At 43.9% G+C, this 20,201-nt stretch overlaps 1 protein-coding gene across 1 annotated transcript in view; it reads left to right on the forward strand.

Moving 5' to 3' along the window:
* Positions 1-4,073: 4,073 nt before the first annotated feature.
* Positions 4,074-20,201, forward strand: part of RERG (RAS like estrogen regulated growth inhibitor) — a 91,164-nt gene continuing 75,036 nt past the window's right edge. The window contains exons 1-2 of the mRNA XM_058805141.1: positions 4,074-4,103; positions 5,569-5,743. Coding sequence (XP_058661124.1) covers positions 5,683-5,743 — 61 coding nt within the window. The 5' untranslated portion in view covers positions 4,074-4,103; positions 5,569-5,682. The remainder of the gene's footprint in view (positions 4,104-5,568; positions 5,744-20,201) is intronic.

Genomic DNA, 20,201 nt, shown 5'->3' on the forward strand with positions numbered 1-20,201 from the left:
GTTGAAGCCTGGGTTCTGCAGGCAGCCCCACAGAGCACCTTCATGTGGAACTGATGGGGAAGCTGTACCTCCTCTGACCACTCCATTGAGCTTGCCCAAATACTCACAGGATTGTGGTTTATTTATTCCATTAGAAATAAACACTTCTAAAGAATAAAGCCTGCATTGCATATTTGATTTTTCCTCTATATACTGAAAGTGGAGAGGAAAAGAAGTTATAAATGCTTAGCTTACACTCAAGAAAACCCATAACTATAAAACCAGTATTTCATAAGCTACCAGGGAAAATATGAGAAAATGCAATATTAATTTAAAACAGCAATATTTCACATTGACTACAAGCCAAACTAACAGCAAAGTTTATCCATAATTTAATGACAAAGTTGCAATATTTTTCACTGTGCTAGATTACTGCAACTGAGCAGATTTATGTACATTGCCAAGAGCCAACGCAAAAACATTTGGAAGATATTCTCTGAAAATAAAGAAAACAATCTGAATCCTTCCCTGTGAACCTTTAGTAATAGCTGCAAACATAGTGCTAACATGCCATTTATTTGGTAGTTTTTCTACTAGTTATCAAGTATCATCTCAGCTCCCAGCAGAAGGAAGGGTGACAATAAACCAAGCCATTGATTTGCTATTTAATGCAAAAACGACCAGATGTACTCTGTTCTAGACCAATCCTAATGGCAGATCTGGGCTGTTCTCTACAACAGCAGCCAGGACAGCAGCCCTGAGTTCAACAGCCCCTTCCTTACTGCAGGAATTGTCCCAGAGGAATTGTCCCAATTCCTTACTGCAGGAACTGTTCTGCTCTCTCATCCATGCCACCTGTGCCATGATCTGCTCTACAGTTTGTAGGCACTTGGGCTCAATTACACAGAGGTGCTCAGGAGATGAAATTCCACTCAGTTCCACAGGATTCAGAGACTCCTAAATGACCTTCTGAAATCTCTGTCTTGCTTTTCATCTCTCATGAATCTCAACAAACCTCGTGCCCAAATCTCATTTTGGAAGTCGTTGAAACCTACAAAACTGCCATCTACAATGGGATTTCCAGCTTCAAAAGGAAAAAAAAAAAAACCAACCAAACAAAAATAACCAAAACCACAAAAAAACCAACAACCCACAATTTCAGCTCCTTTCCTGCTCACATGTCTTCTTCATGTGCTGCTCCCAGCCCTGCAGTGTCACACCAGTCCTCTCTCCCACCTTTCAGGAATCAAATGCCATTGGCTTTCACAAAAAAAGACACCTTCAGAAAACACACCAGAAGCATCCAGGATGAAAAAATAAGCCAGTGGAAGTGCCTGACATTAAAAAAGTAGCACCTCCAGACCAGGGAGAAAGAACTCTCTGGGCTTTGGCAGCACCTGGATCTTTGTAAGCCTGTAAAGTTTTGTTTAGTGGTACTTGAAACTGTGAGTCTTTCTGAAATGCTTCTGTCAGCTGTATCTGCTTGGATGGACCTCTGTTAATCAATCCTGAAACAGCACTCTGTTTTGACTAAGGAACATGTGGCTTCATTGGCATTTCAAGCTGTTCACACTCCTATTTCATTATCTGCTCCTCAGCCAACAAAGTTTCTGGTGAAGAAGGGTAGTCCAAAGCTCAGACTGCAGTCCAAAGCTCTGACAACAGGCTAGACAGTCAATGAACCAAAATTCTAGTTGTGGAGCACTGCTGGAATCTTCCTAAGTAAAAAGGGGTGCAGTCAGCTTTGGATAGCAGGGAGCTAAATTAGATATATCCCCCACAGCTGCAGAAAGGAGTGTACCAAGAGGACTGAATTTCCCTCATTTCACCCAGTAATTCCCATAAAACATCTGTCTTCTTGTGCTGGGATTACTCTTCCTCCTGGTGAAACAAGAATAGTATTTTTAAATTCACCAAAATGCTATTTTCAAAAATTAATTAAGCTGTGAAACACTATGTGAAACTCACCAAGAGGCAGAAGGGAGAAATCTAAGACACTTGGCTGTGATGGATGGGAAAGAGTGTTCTCCAGATTTTCTGCTGGATGAGGCTGAATTCAGACTGACAGCACACAGACCACCAGGGATCAGACCCCTGCACTGCTTCCCTTCTCTCAAATGTTCATAAAATGGAGAGGCAGAAAAGGAACCTCCCCCATCCTTCAGCAACATGATGGACTTCACTCATTGGTCTCAATACCAGTGCCAGGGTAACATTTTTTGATTGGCACATCTGGCAAAGCCATTGAGAAAATACGTTATGTCAGCCACAACAACCAAAAAATATTGCTTATGGCAAAGCAAGGTGGCCCTGGATCTACAAGATGAAAGACTAAATCTTTCAAAGTACATTTTGGGTGGGAAAAAAACCCCCATACCTCATCAGCATTATGAAACACAGTGAGTACACAGGAAACAAACAGAAACTGGAGCACTCCTGGACAAGTCTTGGGTCTCAACCCTCTGAAACCCTTGCCTGTGTCCATGATTAATGTTTACTGAATTCTTCACCAGTAAGAGACTTCAGTACAAGCTGACTGCACAGCCACTGGGATTTTAATGCCCAATAAATTATCTGCTGTTTTGGAAAAGCCAGTTATCCTATTTAATTTGACAGCCCCATGCAGGGTGAATTCCATAGACACAAAACAAATGTCAGGCCTCGAGACCAACACACATTTCCCCAGATGTAAAATACACATCAGTTGCTCTCTTAGGAGGATGGAAAAATCTAATCCCTCTAAATTATGCAAACCAAGCAGTGAGAGCAGGCTTAAATCCCTGGCTTTTAAGAAGTACAGCATAAACCACACTAATGCTTTATATCTGCCTTCTAATTTTTTTTTTTTTTTGCCTTTCCATGATCTGCAATGCAACTATTTTGAGATCTGCTCCTGGGGGCCTCCAACAGGCACTTCTTAGGGGGAATCAGGTTCTCATTTCTCCTCAGGACTGCCACCCTGCCCCCTAAACTCTTATCTTGCTCCTGTGGAAAGACTTGGACCATGGAAGATCTTTTCCAATCCAACTTTCGTTTAATTTTGCATGAAGGAAGACAGTGAGGGGAGAGCTTTTTCTTTTACTCATCTGGTATCTCATTCAGATCTGAGTTGGAACAGAAACAGAGGAACATCCACTGAACTCTAAGTGCTTTCCAGCTCTGGTTCACATCTGTTACTAATGCATCTTTATATTACTGGGTAGTTTAATAAACAAGGAAGTCAGAGCTGTCAGTCCTCTCATTTCAGAACTTGATCCCTGGCTCTCACACGAGTCTTGCAGAGGCTGATGCACTTACACGATTCGTTCTGCCCATTTGCAAATTGAAATAAGAAATTCTTTTGCCATAAGCCAAGTGTGGAAGTCGGGGGGAAATGCTCGGAGCCGAAAGTCGGTGCTACTGGAAGGCAGCCGGATGGGGCAGCAGCCCTGCTGGCGCTTTGCTGTCACACTTTGCTGTCGGGACGGGAGGGACAGGGTGGCACAGGGCGGTACTGGCGAGCAGCACTGAGAGAGGGAAGCAGAGAGAGCAGGAGATGCTAAAATAAACTGCGGGGCAGCCTTGGCGAGCGCTTACCCAGAATCCACACAAGCGAACAGCAGCTGCCCCGCATAATTAAAGGCTGCGGCACCGCCGGATTACAGGACTGCGTCCCTTCCTTTTGGGCACCGCGCTGGGCACGGGTTACGCTCCGGGACGATACTGCGAGAGCACGGAGGCACCTCCGGCCGCCCTCTGTGTCCTTTCCCTTCTCTCCGCATCCCTCCTGCTCTGCATCCCTCGCACTCCGCATCCCACCCGCTCTTCTCTGCAACTTTCCCTCTCCTCTCCGCATCCCTCCTGCTCCTCTCCGCATATTTCCCTCTGCTCTCCACATCCCTCCCGCTCCTCTCCGCATTTTTCCCTCTCACTCCGGATCTCTCTCGCTCTTCTCCGCATCGCTGCTCCCGGCTCCGGCAGCCGCCGTCGGCCCGCAGGTGGCGCGGCAGCTCCGCGGGCGCTGCGGAGCCGCGGCCGGGCCGAGGGGCGGAGGGGCGGGCGGACCCTCCGCATTGTGCGGCCGCGCCGCTGCCGCCGGGAGCGCCCGGGGCCGAGCCGGGCCGGGCCGGGCTGCGAGCAGAGAGGTGAGAGCCGAGCGGGGCACAAGGGAGGGTGAGGAGCGGGGCTTGGATTCTCCACGGGTGCGGGCACAAGGGAGGATGAGGAGCGCGGATTCTCCGCGGGTGGGTGCGGGCACAAGGGAGGATGCGGAGTGCGGGGCCGCAGCCGCGGAGCCGCCCCGCGCACCTGCGCGGAGCGGTGCGGAGCAAAGCCCGCTCCGAGGGACGGAGCTGCCGGTGAGGAATCGATACCTGGGCTGCAGGGAAACGGGAAGCAGAGCTGCGGAGCGGGGGGCAGAGCCGGTGTCCCAGTCCCGGAGTATCCCGTTCCGTCACGTCCTGAAACAGTTCATGCTGTCCGTGCACGCTGAGAGCGGTCTGATACTCTCAGGCGAAAGGAATCAGGAGCGTTTAGGCATCAGAGATTAATCAGGACCGTTCTCGACGTAAGGTGTCTTCACTTTTTCTTTTTACAAGCGTTTTTGTATAGGAAAAAGTCTTCCGCCTTTTTTCCCCTTTTTTCTTTTTTTTTTTTTTTTCAAACAACACGTTAGAAATGCATTTTGCTGTAAGTGAGGAGTGCTGACATCCTACACCACTGTTAGAATTCATGGCTAAAGCGGGTGCTTCAGCTCAGCAGCAAACCTGTCACTGGCTGCATTCACATGTAAAGTTCTACCCTGCTTTAAGGGGACACCGAGTTTTGAGGTTTTCGTCAGGGCTGAGGATCACCATCATCACGCTTGTCATGTTGCCACTGAAGATCTTAAAGCATTCTGCAATGACAGGTATGGTTATAGATGCCACTGTCCAGGTCAGCAGAATCAAGGTCATGCAGCCAAACTGTGAGCACAGACAATTCCCCAGCTCAAAGTGCAGTACCAGGAACTCTGGCATCCCTCTGCTGACCCCGTGCTTTGCTGAATGTTTATGTATGAGCTGAGGCAGCTTAAAAAGGAGCGCTGGAGAACTTTCTGGGTATGGATTTGTTTAGGGCAGTGAGCAAGGTACAAGTGCTTGGAAGGTTTTAAGGCAACTGCTGCTGAGTAATTGAAACCCTTTTGGAGCTGGAGGGCTCAAGGAAAGAGCAGCTATCTGCAGGCACTGCTAGTGAGAGCTCACAGCTATTAAATATATTCTACAAAAAATAATTCCCTGAATAACATTCAAGTACAATAAATAGATGCAATTTCAGCTGAAAGAGAAAGGAAGAAATAAATAATTAGGAGCCCTGCAAGGTGCTTGGGGTTGTTAAGTACCTTTTGCAGTCTTACAGTGCCAGTGTGAAGCAAAGCAATAGCCAGAAAGCTGAAGGTAGGCTCTGCACAAAGAGTGCCAAGTGTGTCAGTGGTGTTGCTGCAATGCTTAAAGCAGGAGCACAGCTTCAATTATCATGATTATTTAAAAGGAGAAGGGAAAGGAGGGGGTGGGCAGGGGAAGGGGAGAGCCTGGCTCCTTGCAGCTCCATCCTTGTGCTGCTCTTCCCCAGGCTCTGCATTGACGTCACAATGACACGGTGAAGCTGAAGGCAGGAGCTGGGAACAGTTCTTGTGCTTCACTTTTGGAAATTGAGGGAGTCTGCCACCACTGCCTTCCTTCCAGCATGGCCAAGAGTGCAGAGGTGAAGCTGGCGATCTTCGGCCGCGCTGGCGTGGGCAAGTCAGGTATGTTTGATTTCTGATTTTTACTTCTGCTTGTCTTTGGGTAACTTATTGCTCCCTCTGTGCTGATAAACTCTTCATAAAAAGGGACATCTCTGACCTTCTTGTCAGGGAGGTTGGGATCAGGCCAGGAATTCTCCCTTCTTTGGAGCTATTTTCTCCAGGTTCTACCAAATAGATGTATTTTTATCACTTTTTAAGGAAAAGCTCAACAACACCAAAACAAACTTCCCAAATCAAACCCACTTCTCATGGAGTAAGTGGAAACATCATTCTTCTGCAGTGGAACAGAATTAGTAATATTCAATTTGTCTCTTCTTAGCTTGTGCTTGATGAAGTCACAGGGTATTATGCTCCCTATCCTCTATTAAATATTAGATGACTTCTGTCACAGTTGTAATTCTGGCTGATTTCCACTGGAGATTTTAGACTCAGCAACTCAAAGAAGTTTTGTTCTCAATGCTCTCCTGGATTTACATGTTTACCAGCAATCTAAGGCGGCACCACGTGTAAAGTTTGCATTTGCAGAGATCTTTTGAGAAATAAACATAGTCTGTCGATTTCATGTGGTAGAGACACAAGGGGGAGGCATAAATGTTAAAAATCCATTTGTGCAGACAGCCTTTCCTCTGGTGAGATGGGGAGCAGAGTGTGAGGCTTGCAATCTCTCTCGGGTACTTCAGGGGTGTTGCATTAACTTGACAGCTCCACGACCACTCTAACAAGTCCTTGCACCCACAGGGATGAGAAATGAGGAGACTGAGCCTAATCATGCTCCTGTGGCACTTTGGGAACTGTAATATACTGTTTCTTTTAGAAAAAAAAAAAAATCTGCACAAGAGAAGGCAGGAGATAGGATGTCCTGGTAAGAGCATTAAGCCAGACTCAGCTGCCATCAACCAGCTCCAGTTCCCCAAAGTGACTTTTATGTTACACATGCCAAGGTTCTGTCCTATAAAAGCATTACAGTTTCAGTAACTTGGGAATGGGTTGTTTATAAAAGCACATTTACCCTGAAGGTATTTTAGCAGAACACTATCAGTGAAGTAGTTCTGTCAGCTATCAGGACAAAAGGCATATGTGAGGCAGAAGTTCTTAGAGATTATGCTGCTTATTCAAAGGCAACGCAGATTAAATTACACCTTTTTGAATAGAATGCCCCAGGGAATGCTGATAATATTCTGGGATAAGTTTAAACTCTTCCCCTGCTGCTCTTACCCCATTCCCTCTTTTGTATTCATATTTCACTGTCCTACCCAAGTTTTGCAACTTCAGTGGTTCCCCTTTTGGTTTATCTTGCATTCAGTTGATGGATTCTGTGGTATTCCAGTCTTTTGGCTGGATTCAAAATAATGCAAGGGAACATTGAAATATTTGCAGGAAAACAAGGACTAAAAGAGTCTCCCCTCCCTGGTATTCTTAATAGTTTGAGAGCTTATATTTAAAAAATACAAAACTAGCTTTGAAGTGCTCTGTTAAAATGCCACACCAGCACAGGATCAACAAAAGCCTTTTTTACCTATTGTATCCTTTTTGTAGATTTCAATATATACTAGGATAGTGTAAATAGTAAAAATATTTTCCTGTAGTCCTGGAAATGGGTGGGAGACAGAAGAAATAGAAAGCCAATAAAAACATCCTAGTCCTTCAAAGTCTTCTCCTCTCTCCTTTTTTTCCCTTTGAGATGCAAGGAAATATTACATAAAATATGAATGAGGTCCCCCCTTTTGACTGTGACCATATTTGCCAGTCTGTGTGAAAATGAAGGCAGAAATAAGTGGGCAGCACAACAGGATGAATTTAATGGGGTGGAAGGGCCACAGAGCACTGTCAGCTACCTGAACAGAGCCTGAACTGTGCCTTCCAGAATCTCCAGCTTGCTTATGAAAACCCCTCTTGTACATTCCCATAAAAGGATCCAGTTTCAACAGCTTGGCCAACTGCAGAGAAATAAATGTGTGTGTGTGTGTGTGTGTGTGTGTGAGGGGGGTGGTGTCTGAAAATACCTATTTGCCTGTAGCCAACAGCAACAACAGTGGGAGCTGTGCAAGTGCTGTTTGTTGCACCTTTGCTAGGAACAGAGCTGGGCACAGAGCAGCCTGCAAACAGCTGGCTCTGGTGGGCAGTACCCTGCTAGAATAGTGTCAATAATGTGTTTTCTGGTGTTACCACACCATGCCCTGTCCCTGTGATCAGTTTGGAGGACAGGACCCTGTGGTCAGAGCTTGCTGGAGCAGACTTGGCCAGACAGCTGGAAGATAAGCCAGACTCTAGAAGCAAGAGCACAAGGCAGAATGCTGGAGCACACATGCAATGAAAAGGAGACTTTGGGTGATAAATAGGGCCACTGCAATTGCCAGAAAGTCATGCCAAAATACGGTCACTGGCTTGCTTTCCTGGCTCATCCTCATTGCTGAGGAAGGGCCAGGCATTAGGTTCTTAATCTGTGAGTGGCTGAAGCACCTGACCGCATCTGTGGAGTTCCAGGCACACTCTGCAATGTCCTGGGGAGGCTCCTCTCCCACTGCCTGACCAGAGCTTGGGTCAGGGAGTCACAGCAGCTGTGGAGAACGAAGTGCTGTGCTCCAGGACAGTGTGTGGAGAGCCAGAGCTGTCCCTCAGGCGCTACAGAAGTTGTTGGACCTGTTACCGTTACTGAGAGCTGAGGAACATCCCAGCCTCACTGCTAATGCCAGCCATCTGTTTTAAGGGTGAAAGACTCCCTGTTGTACAAAGCAATCCCTCCCAAGACTCTCCAAAATGTGAGGTGGGAAACCAGAACACTGCTCACAAATCTGAACAGTGACAGCATCTCTATCAAAAGAGATATCTCCAAATATACTCACTGAATAGTGATAACATCTCTATCAAAAGAGATATGTCCAGATATACTCACTGAATAGTGATATCTCTTTTGATAGAGATGCTGTCTTCAAATATACTCACTGAATAGTGATAGCATTTCTATCAGAAGAGATAGCTCAAAATATACACTGAATAGGGATAGCATCTCTATCCAAAGGGAGATCTCTTTCAATAGAGATGCTGTCCCTATTCAGTGAATAAATTTTGAGATATCTCAAATTTTGAGATCTTTCAAAAGAGATTTAACAAAAGAGTTAAATCCAGGAAAAGCAAAACATTTCTTTCTTTCCACTTTCTTGCTGCTTATCAAGTTTCCACAATTCAAAGGTTTAAAAAACAAACAGGAGGCAATAGTTAATGTGAGTGAGTGAGTGCCTTGTCTACTCCTGCCTGCTGGAGAAGACCAGCAGAGTAGCTAATCAACTCACCTGGCTAATCAATATACCTGTCCTGTTTTGCCTTTTAACTTAATGCAGATCTAAACCTTTCAGATACAAAAAGAGCAAACCAGCTCAGAAAGAGGCACACAGGAGTTCCCCCAGATCAGAACTACACGGAGTAATGGCCAAACTCACCAGGTACAAGCATCCCAACCTGCTCTCATACAGTGCACTAGATTACTCCTCCATTCACCCTGTTCTTACTGTATAAAAGCTGCATAAACATTGTTTTAAAACAGCTGAAAAAAGCCAGATGAGGAGCTGTGCCTGAGCCAAAGAGCAGTTTGCAGCTGCTTCACTGGGGAAGAGGAGGAAGTGCTCTGTGGGTGGGAAGGGACATTGCTAAGACCTGCTATAGATAACAGGGCTGTACCTCCTAATTTGGGCTGGAGTCAAGCAGCACTGAGGAGGGGAAACAGCTTTTAGAGTCGTTCTTTACAGCCAAGAGGAGCTTGGATGGAGCAGAGAATTAAAGTTGAAGTGAATCACTTAAACACTGCTGTTTAAATTGTTCTTTCACTGAATCCTACAGCTTCATTCCTATGGTAACAAAACTGAGGATTTCCTCAATAGCTCCTTTTAAAACTACAGTGGTAACAATTAATAAAGACTTAAAGACTCCATGTCACCACAAGACACAGCATTTGCCCAGCAATCTAAAGAGGAGTGAAAATGTATGAACCAAGAGGAGAAAAACAGGGTGTGTACTGGATAACACCACATGGCTGATGCTCTTCCAAATCATAACTCAGTGAACTATGAATGCTCAAGATACCTCTGCTTAGGAGCCTTTCTATTTTGGCAAAAAAAGAGAATGTCCAGCCGCAGCTGCAGCTATCCAAGGTGCCTTTTTGCTGTGTGTGTGCCAGGCTGAACACTCCCAAGTTTCTGGGTTAGCAGGGCTGGTCTGCCCAGCCCCTGGCAGATGCAGTTCTCTGTCTGGATGGGCTGAGGAATGGGACATGGAAATGTGTGTGGGTTCAGCGATGGGGGAGATACTGAAGATTTCCCCCAATAAATGATACTGAGGATTTCTCCCAATAAATGACACTGAAATAAATGTACAGTAAATGTATCAGCTCCTAAGAAAATCATTGCTTGTGCAATCAGGTATGTGGGGCAGAGGGGTTGTTCTCACCTTTTGATCCAGCAACAGCTTGGATGCTTCCATTTGGGCAAAAATGTGACCAGAAATCGGTTTCAGTGAGTGTCACCTCACAAAGAGCCTGTGCCATCACAGAAATTAGGATCTCATCAACTCCAATCATTTAAGAGTTACAGTTGGGAAACTCCTGAGCAGATATATTTTTGTATCTGTTGATTTATGGTATTTTCCCATGTCTAAGCCCAGATGGGGGGACATAGCTGCGAGAAAAATACCTGGTTTTGAAAGTTCCTGCAGAAAAATTCAAGTAGCAGCCAAACCAGAGAGTCCTTCAAGAAATCTGTGTATTGTTTTCATTATCTGGGGATGTCTGAAACACACTACCAGGGATCACTTCCCAATTGCAAGGTCTGGGCATCTGGGAAATAGAACTGCATTCATTGTCACCCCACCTCCCATTCAAAAAAACCCTCTGGGTTACTGGGAAAGAAGCCCAAAGTGATTTTTCTGCTTCACAAATCCCTGCTCATATATTTTCCCCCACCAGTTGCATTTCAGGGACTTTTGCAGAGGAAACACGAGTTATTAAGGAGTGATTAGTTATCAAGCTCACAGCTCTGCTAGTGAGGCAGGAAAAGCTGCCACAAGATCTTCAAAGTCCTTGCTGTACCAACTAATGTATGGATTACTGCAATAAGGTGCCTCTGAAATCCAGAAGTATGGGTGGAAAGAGGCTGGATTTTCTGTTGAGGGCTTTGTTTGGTTTGGTTTTTTTTTACTTACACTAGTGTAGTAGATAATTTGCCTTTTTTCTCCCCTTTTGCTCTTAGGAATGGCAATGACAACCAGATGCTTAAGTGATTATTCAGTGATCATGTTTAACACCCACTATATTAATTTTGCTATGTTGCAAAATTTGAAAAAAATTTTTTTACTATTTTGCTGGTGAAGTACTCATAAAACACTCCAAATTTTTACATTGTCTGGTTTTACACTTTTCAACCAGCTCCAGCTCCTCTGAAGGGACTGTGCATGCATTGTGGCTTTAGCACACAGATACATTCCCAAAACTGCATTTGTTGATCTTGTCATGCTATAACTAAAGAGAAGAACACCAGGAACCTGGGCTAGACATACAAACATTTGCTCTGCTTGTTTGCCTATCCATGGTTCACTGTAGCCTTGCCCTTGCTGTAGTGGAAACCATTCATGCTCTGCTCAACATTTGATCCTCCTTCTGGCTAACCATGAAATCATAAAATGCAGAATTCCTCTAACCAAATGCCAACGTTGTTCATTCAGGCATAGCTGCCTCCCCTGTTCCATCTCATTTAACCACATCTGACACCAGCTCTACCTGTATCCCCTCTGAGCAGCTGGTGGCAGCTGTTGGAGCCAAGACTAGTCCTGCTGTTCTTCTTTTTTTTTGTTGTTTAGGTTGGGCTAAATATAGCCTGCTGTTTGATTGCTGAGGAAGGAATGCAAGGATTCAAGATTTATGCGTGCAGCACAAATTTTTCCCTCGTCCTGTGCCTGGCCACCCCCTGCAGCTCTTGCCTTGATAAGATAGCTGCCCTGCCCCCTTGTCTCCTGCAGTTTAGCTAAAGGCAACTGCAAAGCTTCCTGCTGGAGTTCCAGGAATGGTTTGTCTGGTTTTGGTAAAGGTTTGCACTGCTTGGGTCAGTCTGCTGCTCCCCAGCAGGGTACAGAATGCAGAAACTTTCTGAAACAGCAAGATTTTTTAATCTTCCACAAACTTGTTGTTACCTCCCTGATATCTGAAGTCTTTTTTCCTTGTATATACTTTTCTTGCCTTGCTTCTTCTCAGCTGTCACCCTCCCCCTTCCAGCTCCCTAGAACTGTGCATATTCCCTAAAGACTGCATATGGTGAAATGGCTTTGTTCTTTACAGGAAGACTTTGTATTTACAGCTCCTTTCTCATCCTCCTCACTCTGGGCTTCCTCCCATCTCTGCTTCTCATCCCCAGCTCCTTCTTTGCCCACACTGTCAGTGCACTGAGCATCATCAAATATTCAGGGCATGAGACTAGGTGAGCTAATCCTGGCAGCAGTGGTGTGATGCAGCAAGGAACAGCCACTCTGAAGTGGTTCCCACTGGAACTGGTCCTGGAAACCACTCCTTGGTGTGGATTTGGAGGATGTTGGCTGCTCCAGGCAGTCATTGCCTGAAGCCAGCTTTGCACAGGTTAAAAAGGAAAGCAGTCTATATCTGTACATAGCTAATCTTGGTCATAGAACTTGGTAAATTTACCTATTTTGGCTTTGTGGCAGAGCAGGAGAAACAAATTATGTCTGTATTTCTCAAAGAAACTCTCTTTTGTGCCACCCTTGAGCCTTTTACATTACAGCACCCAAAAATAAATATGTTAGATGTATGAAAAACTAACAGTGCCCTAAAGCAGGAGGATCAATGAATGCTTTAGGCTCTAGCTGAGCCCTGGTAGCAGGGCTGTGATTATCTGCTGGTGACTGGAGATGTTTGTACCCTCTCACCACACTCCTGACAGAGCCCTGGTGAGCAGGAGAGACAAAGAATTGCTCTGAGGTGGCAAGGGAGCTGTGGCACCCTCATTCATTTGCTGCTTTCTTTCCAGGTCTGTGTTTGCTCAGTATTTCTGGCAGCCTTTTGTACACCCCTGCTGCAGAGGCAATCCCAGCTTTGGGCAGGGACACCCCTCAGCTTCCCTTCCCTCTCCACAGGCAGTCTGAGGGGAGCTGCTGGAGCTCTCCATTGCCACCCCAGAGTTTTGGAAGTCCTACCTCAGCAGATCTCATCCTGACCTGCTGTTTGAGCCCACATTTCCTTCCCTTTACCTCAGATCAAACCAGCCCCTCCTGTTTTCACTGACTCCTACCTTTTCCTGGAGACAGGCAAACAGCTGAGGGAGGTGCCTCTGTTTCTGTAGCCTTTTCATACTTCTGAATGGGAAAAGTTCTTTTTTTATGGCTGTTTCCCACCAGGTAGAGCATTCACACTGCTGGAGTCAGGCTGCAGCTGCTACAGCTCCTGATGGATTTGCCATGTAGGTGTTGGGAAGTGCCATATGTTATGGCAGTGATGCTGTAGATAACTCATATTCTCTGCATCCAGCATGAAAAGATGAATGGCAAGAGAGGCATGAAGCCCTGGGGAAGGAAGTAGTAGATATATTAAACATATGTGCAGCTTTAAAATGCCATAGAAATTGGCTGGGGCCTCCAGTTGCCTTTCCAGAAATGTTAGACAGTAGTCTGCTTGCAGGAAAATGAGGGAATATGTTGAAAACATCCAGCCTGGGTTTGAAAGCACACAGAGCTGCTGACATTGCCAGGTTGTTCTGCTGCCTCTGGGGTCAGCAGCAGAGGAGCTGCAGAAAAGCCGGAGCAGAGGCCTGGGGCAGTGGCGGTGCTGTGCTACCACAGGGGAGCTGCTTGGATAAGTGGCTTGAGAAGTTTTCAGGGTGGAAGGATGCAAGTGGGCAGGATGTATTCTCCCAGGGAGGGAATTTCTCCAGTGCTTGAGCAGCACTGTGGCTTCCCAAAGGCTGTGGGAACCGTGGCCACCAGCACAGTCTCCATCCTGCAAGGCAGGCCGCTGGGACAGGCGTCAAGTGACTGAGGTGAAGGAAATGGGAGCCTGAGAGCCCCAAATCACCCAGAAAATTGTGGCTTGGGCATTGCCAGAGCTCCTTTCCATGATTTCTCCTCAGGGCCAGGGCTGCTGAGATCCAGCCTGAGGGATGGCTCCCAGTCTGGCACTGTCTGAGAACCAGCCCTGTCAGCCCTCTGGGATCCTTCTGGCCCTGCCACTAACACTTATTACTGACAGCAAAATAAAGCACAGAAACAACACTTATTTTCATTAAAAACATATCTGGTAATCCTGTCTTTCACTGCTTTTCCAATAGGGCTAATTTCATTTTGACCCACAGAACCCACAAGCACAAAAGGAGTTTGTCTTTACTTCCTTTCCCCCCTTCATGTGGCTGTATTTTCCATCCAAGCCTCAGTCTGACTACAACATAGTCTATCAGAGATTTACACAACCCTGCTCTAGAGAGCTGCTTTTGTCAGCAGCTCATCCCTGTGCCTGCCCTGGGAAACAAAATTCCCACTCCCCAGAGCAGTGGAAGCCACTTAGCCAGAGCTGTCAGCCATGATCTCTGCCTGACCTACCCAGCAACTGACCCAGAGGAGCTGCCCAAGGGAGAACTTCAAATGTGTCATTCAAAGTGTAAGAAGATCAGAGTCAGCTATTTCTTTTTTTTTCACTGCAGAATAAATTGGAAATTATTGAAGAGTCACCACAGAAGAATGCAGTATTAGACCCATGGGTGGCAGAGAAAACATACAAACAAAAAAATCCCCACCAAACCCCACGCTCTCCAAAATGTTGGACATGGGAGTATGAGTGCCAAAACAAACACCTTGTTAGCCAACCTCAGTGGCAGAATTTGTGATACACTGCTGCTTAACCCAACTGGATTCCTTTGGTTATGTGCACTGGAGTTGGTTCTCCTCCAGGCTGATTTACAGCATGAAATTAGTTCATTGTAATCCACAATATGTCTTGGCAAAAGTTTCAAAAAGTTTATCTCCAATAAAGAAAAATTGACCTTTATCTAGGTGAAACATTACAGGTCTCAAGATATTACAGTAAACTGTGTCCTGGACAATCAAACATTCATATACTAATCTTCAGTCTCCCATGGTAATCTCAAATAATAAAATCTCATGCAAGAATACTCTTTTGTTAGTATTCAGTGTAATTAAGCCAGTCTAGTTCTCACCACCCACCACTGTGTATCCTCAGCATCACTTTGGTAATTTCTCAGCAAATTTTGTTTGCAGTTTCTGACCCAGCATGTGAAATAACCAAGCCTGTCTCATGAAAACAAACTACCTCTATTTTAAACACACTCAGTATGACTGGTTTCTTCATTATTGCTATTTGGGATCCAGTATGAAAGAGGCCCCTGAGATTTAACTCAGTACCACTGTGGTGGAAATTCACATAGTGTTCAGTGCAGACTGGGAGGAGTTTGGGAGCCTGTATTATAAGAAACACTTCCATAGTTTGGACAGGTCTTATGTATTATTCTGCAGACTTCTAGGACTCCACAGAAAAGACCAGAAAAGACTGCTCTCAGCAGTGCAGAATCTGTCCAATTCTAGGTGTCTCATAAACACCTAAAGGTTTTATTCCTCATTAAAGAATTGCCCCAGTGACAAACTTTTATGTCCTTCATTGCAAGGGGGTCAGAGAACAGGACTGCAATAACCCTTCCTGGCTTAAAAAATATGATCTTGGTAACCATCAGTATATTAAATTAAGATTAAGAATCTTTCCCTGGTGCTTAGTGGATTTTTAATTCCTCTTAAGCTAAAACCCTGCTACAGTCATGATCCTCTCCTCTGGGCCGCTTCCCTTTTTTCAGTAGTGTTTGTATTCTATATATCTGCTTATTCCTACACACTAACCACATGGAGCCCTCTCTTCATTTGATGAGATAGGTGATCTTCATAACACTGTTATGAAATCTTTTTTAAGATTGAATATTCAAGTATCTAATGAAAAAAATCTATAACTTTCTGAATTGGTTTTATTTAACATATAACTTTATGGCACTAGGTGGAAAGCATTCACTGAATCAATGTTTGGACTGCACTGCAGGGATGTTAATGAGAACATCCAAATTTTATGCTTTTGAACTCATTAAAATGAACAGCACAATTTGTGCAGCAGTGGCTTATTTGCAAGAACAGAGATTAACAGGAGCGCATAGAAGAGCAGAATACAGATGCAATTTTTTTCTCATGGAGATCAGAACAAAAATGCAGAGCTTTCCATGCTGACAGGAATATTTTTACCTCTGAACAAGGTGTAAGATTTGAAAGCACACTGGCGAACAGAGAGCTTGCACAGAGGAGATCTGCACATATCAAAGAGGAAATGTAGAAGCAGTCAGATTTAGAAAGACAAACCTTAAGCTAACACTGTTGGAAGATGAAAAAGCAAAGTCACAGAGGGTGAGCTTTAGTTACAACTCTTCAAAACTAGATGGAAATTTCAAGGGATTATTTGCAAAGCTAATACAGAACATTAGTTATGGAAAATTAAAGATTAATTCAAGGCTCCACAAAATGCTAGACTAAATAACCTTGTGCTGTGTCCTGAACAAATGCTGTGGCCCTCACAGATAGGAGAAGGCTGATATATGAAAATAAATGAAAAAGAAAAAGCCAGCGTTTATTTGTGGGCTTGGGAAGGCCACCATGAGCAGGATCAGTCTTGCCATGGATGATGCCCAGGGGAAAAGAGCATGTCTGGAGTGACCCCAAAACCAATCCTAGCAGACTCCCAGAAAGTAATATAATGAACTGAAAGACAAAACACAGCTTGAAAGCAAGCACTGTAAAATCACAGACCCAGGAAAAGTGTGGGTGCTGTTTCCTCAGTCATAGGTGCTGCATCGTTTTTCATTCAAAATTTAGAATACTTCCTACAAATTCTCCAAAAACACATCATCTGAAAAAGTTATAGTTCACAGGTTTTTTCCACCCCTGCCTTGCAGCAGCACCAGAGTTTATGCAGCACAGCACTAACACACCCTTGCAACCAGCATGGATTTCACAAACTGAGGACACACTGAATAAAACCACAAAGGAACTGACCAAGGTCATCTAACCCAGACCATTCCAGCTCAATCTAGATGCTGACTCCTTGGACCAAGGACTCTTCCTGCTGTCTGTATGACTCAAACTGCCCCTATCAGCATGCTCTATTTTTCAGTCACGTAAACACAGGCTTGCCACAACCTTGTGTCTCCATCTCCTTGATACAAGCACTTAATAGAAGGCTTCTTATCACAGGACAGCAGGAAAATGCCCAAAGTCATGAGGTTTTCTGCTCTATAGCAATGTGGTACTTCTACATGAGCCTGGCTTGGACTGCTCAGAGGAGAAAAAAAAAAACCCAACCGAAAACAAGAAAAAAACAAACATAAAGGTGTGGTTTGCTAAGAGCTTTGGTAATTAAAATAATGAGGAGACAATGGCAATGACTAGCACAGGACAGGATCACAGGTCCTAAAACAGGATCTATTTAGCTGTGCTGCCTCTAAATGCTGACCTAAGTGAAGTCAGTGGGTTCCTGCATTTCTTTCTCTGACAGGGATGAGTGGCATCTCTCAGGATCTTCACTGAAAGCAAAACTTGTTAATGTAGCATTAAATAGTGTTAGGGTAGTACCAGCACCCTCCTCAGTTTCTTAGGATACTGCTTAGGTTTAACTGTTCAGACTTGACATTTCCATGCTGGGCATCTGCTCCAGGCTGCTTTTTTTTTTATTGGAAGATGTCTGCAGAAGCAGTACAGATCTTTCTAAGAATAAGGTTAGGAAAACAAAAAATAGCTGTGTGTCTGTGCTAAAAGAATATTATTGTAGCAGTTTTGCCCAGGTGTTCTAGTATTATCAGTCCACAAAGCAGAAACACAAAATATGACAAGAGTGGGGTCAGGATGTCAGCAAGGGTGTTCTGGTACCTGTATTTGACAGCAAACCAATGCCTCTGGAAGTCTCAAGCTGTGTGTCACATGCTGGAGGTAAAAGTTAAATTTTCCTCATGAGGACATTCCAGCACTAGATATGGGACACTGTCTTTTCAAGAAGCTGTGTAGGGAAAAATAATAGAGCCCAGACTCTCTGAAGAAGTAATGAAGTACATAGGAGACAAGCCCCGAGAAATAAAGAGCAAATAGCAATTTAGGATTAAGTTTGCCTTTCCATTAGCTTATCTGAAACAGATTTGTCTTGGCAAGCACCTCTGGAAGCTAAAAAAGTGGAGCTCCCAGCATCAGAGATCAGTGGCTAAACCCTAGTGGCTTTGCCTCATTTCTGCACGTCACTGTGAAACTCTCTCTCCACCTTGCTTGGGCTTTATATAGCTTTTTACACTCTGCATCTTTTCTCCATCCAGTGCAACCAGAAGTAAGGGTACCATCAGGATAGAATTTTTTTTCCTATTTTATCTACTGTCCTAACCGAGGCCATTCCAGAAGAATTGTTTTTTTATCCACTTGAGTTGAAGGTTAGTTGTTTGCTGCATCTTTATTTTATTTTTTTTTTTTTTATTTTGGCTATTTAGTGCCAGGCTGGAATTCCATACCCAAGTCAGAACAGTGACAGCTTGGGAAGAATGAGTATATTATATATATAATATATTTTATATATATATATATATATATATAATGTATTATATATATATATATAATGTATTATATATATATATACACACATAAAATATATATACATAAAATACATATATAAGGTTATATATATATATATATATATATATATATATATATATATAAACCTGAGTATATTTTATATATAATATATAGTACACATATATATATATGTACACCATGCAGCAGTAGCCCCAGAAACCATTGTCAGTGCATCACAATAATTTCGGGTGCTCACCTTACTTCTGGATGTTTGTCTTAGCTAAATGCTTTTAGGATTCTTAAAATAATTAGTGATCTCAAAGCCTTCCCAATGTTCAGCACTTGCAGAGCAGTGGGGAGGCCTTTGTTTATAATAAAAATCCTAAGAATCTGTTTGGGGCAGCCTAAAATCCAGTTCGGGCTGCCCCAAACACTGAGCACAGGCCACTGGATGCACTGGCATTTACATCAGCCCAGCAGGACGCTGCTGTTTGGCTTTGCTGGAACTTTATAGCCTGTTTTACTGCAGCAAGGCCAGCAGTGGGATGAATCTCTTAAATAAATCTCCTCTGATGGATTTGCTGGCGCCTCACTTAGATTAGGGGTGGAAAGTATCTCCCTGTCAAAGCTCAACACATTTACCACCAACATAGGCCCCATTTACCAGCATTAGTGCAGTTTTAACTAGGAAATTTATATTAAAAAATGCATTTATATTGTGGGGATACATCATAAAGTGTTATGTGCATACAGTAATGACACAAAACTGACGTGAATTTTTAGAAGTCAGAGCCTTATACACAACTTGATAATTGTCTCTTTTCCCCACAAAACAACAAGTGAATAAATGAGTGCGCTGCATTTTGCCTGCTGCTGAAACAAGCTGTGGGGGAAACAATTCATTTAAGGGCAATTTCAATTTCATTTTCTCTCAGAAAGTGAGTTGATGCAATTTTTCTTTATAAAGTAACTTCCTCTGCCCTTCCCTCCACTTTCTGCTTCAGTGCTGCAATACTGAAGCAAACTGTTTGAATGGCAAATTTTTCACCTTGTCCAGAATTGCCATGATGAAAAATTTGTTATCCCATTGAGAATAAGGCCAATTTCAATTTTGCAGAACCCTAAAACCCTGGGAGTATGTCCACATTTGGACTTTGGTTTGTGCATTACTAAGAGAAAAGCAGGGAAAAAAAAAAAAAAAAAGATGTCTGGGTTGGTAAGTAGTTCTTGATGCTATATTTCATGATATTCCCATTAAACTGCACCTTGTTTGCTTAAGCCCTAAGTCTGTGGAACTTAAAACTTTTAAAGCCTATTTATAGGGCAGCATCAGCAGCCTGTGCAAGTGTTAAGTTAATCATTCTGCCTGTTGCCTGGTGAAACAAAACACCCCTTCAGCATTTGTCCCTGTGCACAGGAGTTTAGGGTCTGCAATTCCCTGGTCTTTCCTTGGCTCTCTCTGTGCTGGTGCAAAAGAGGTTTTTGATGGATTGCCACTGCCTCCCCTTAGTATCCCTTTATTCCCTGTTCCCTTCAAGTTATTCCTTTGCTGAAGAACAGTGGGAATGGGATTTTACAGCTCTCTGCCATTCTGGGGGCACATCCTTCCACACTTTTCCTGCTCAAACCTTTGCTTTGCTCACGGAAAAAGCTGCATTGATTCATCATTTCCCCTGTGGCTTGCAGGAGCGTGAAATCAGTACTTTTATTAATTTAAGGCATATTAATTTTACACCTCTAGCAAGTGATAAAAGTCTGATCTTCAGCAAATATACAATAGATGTCTACAGATTTAGAATGTCACATTATTTTCCCCTTTCTT

This window comes from Ammospiza caudacuta, chromosome 5, assembly GCF_027887145.1.
Source record: "Ammospiza caudacuta isolate bAmmCau1 chromosome 5, bAmmCau1.pri, whole genome shotgun sequence".
Classification (NCBI taxonomy): domain Eukaryota; kingdom Metazoa; phylum Chordata; class Aves; order Passeriformes; family Passerellidae; genus Ammospiza; species Ammospiza caudacuta.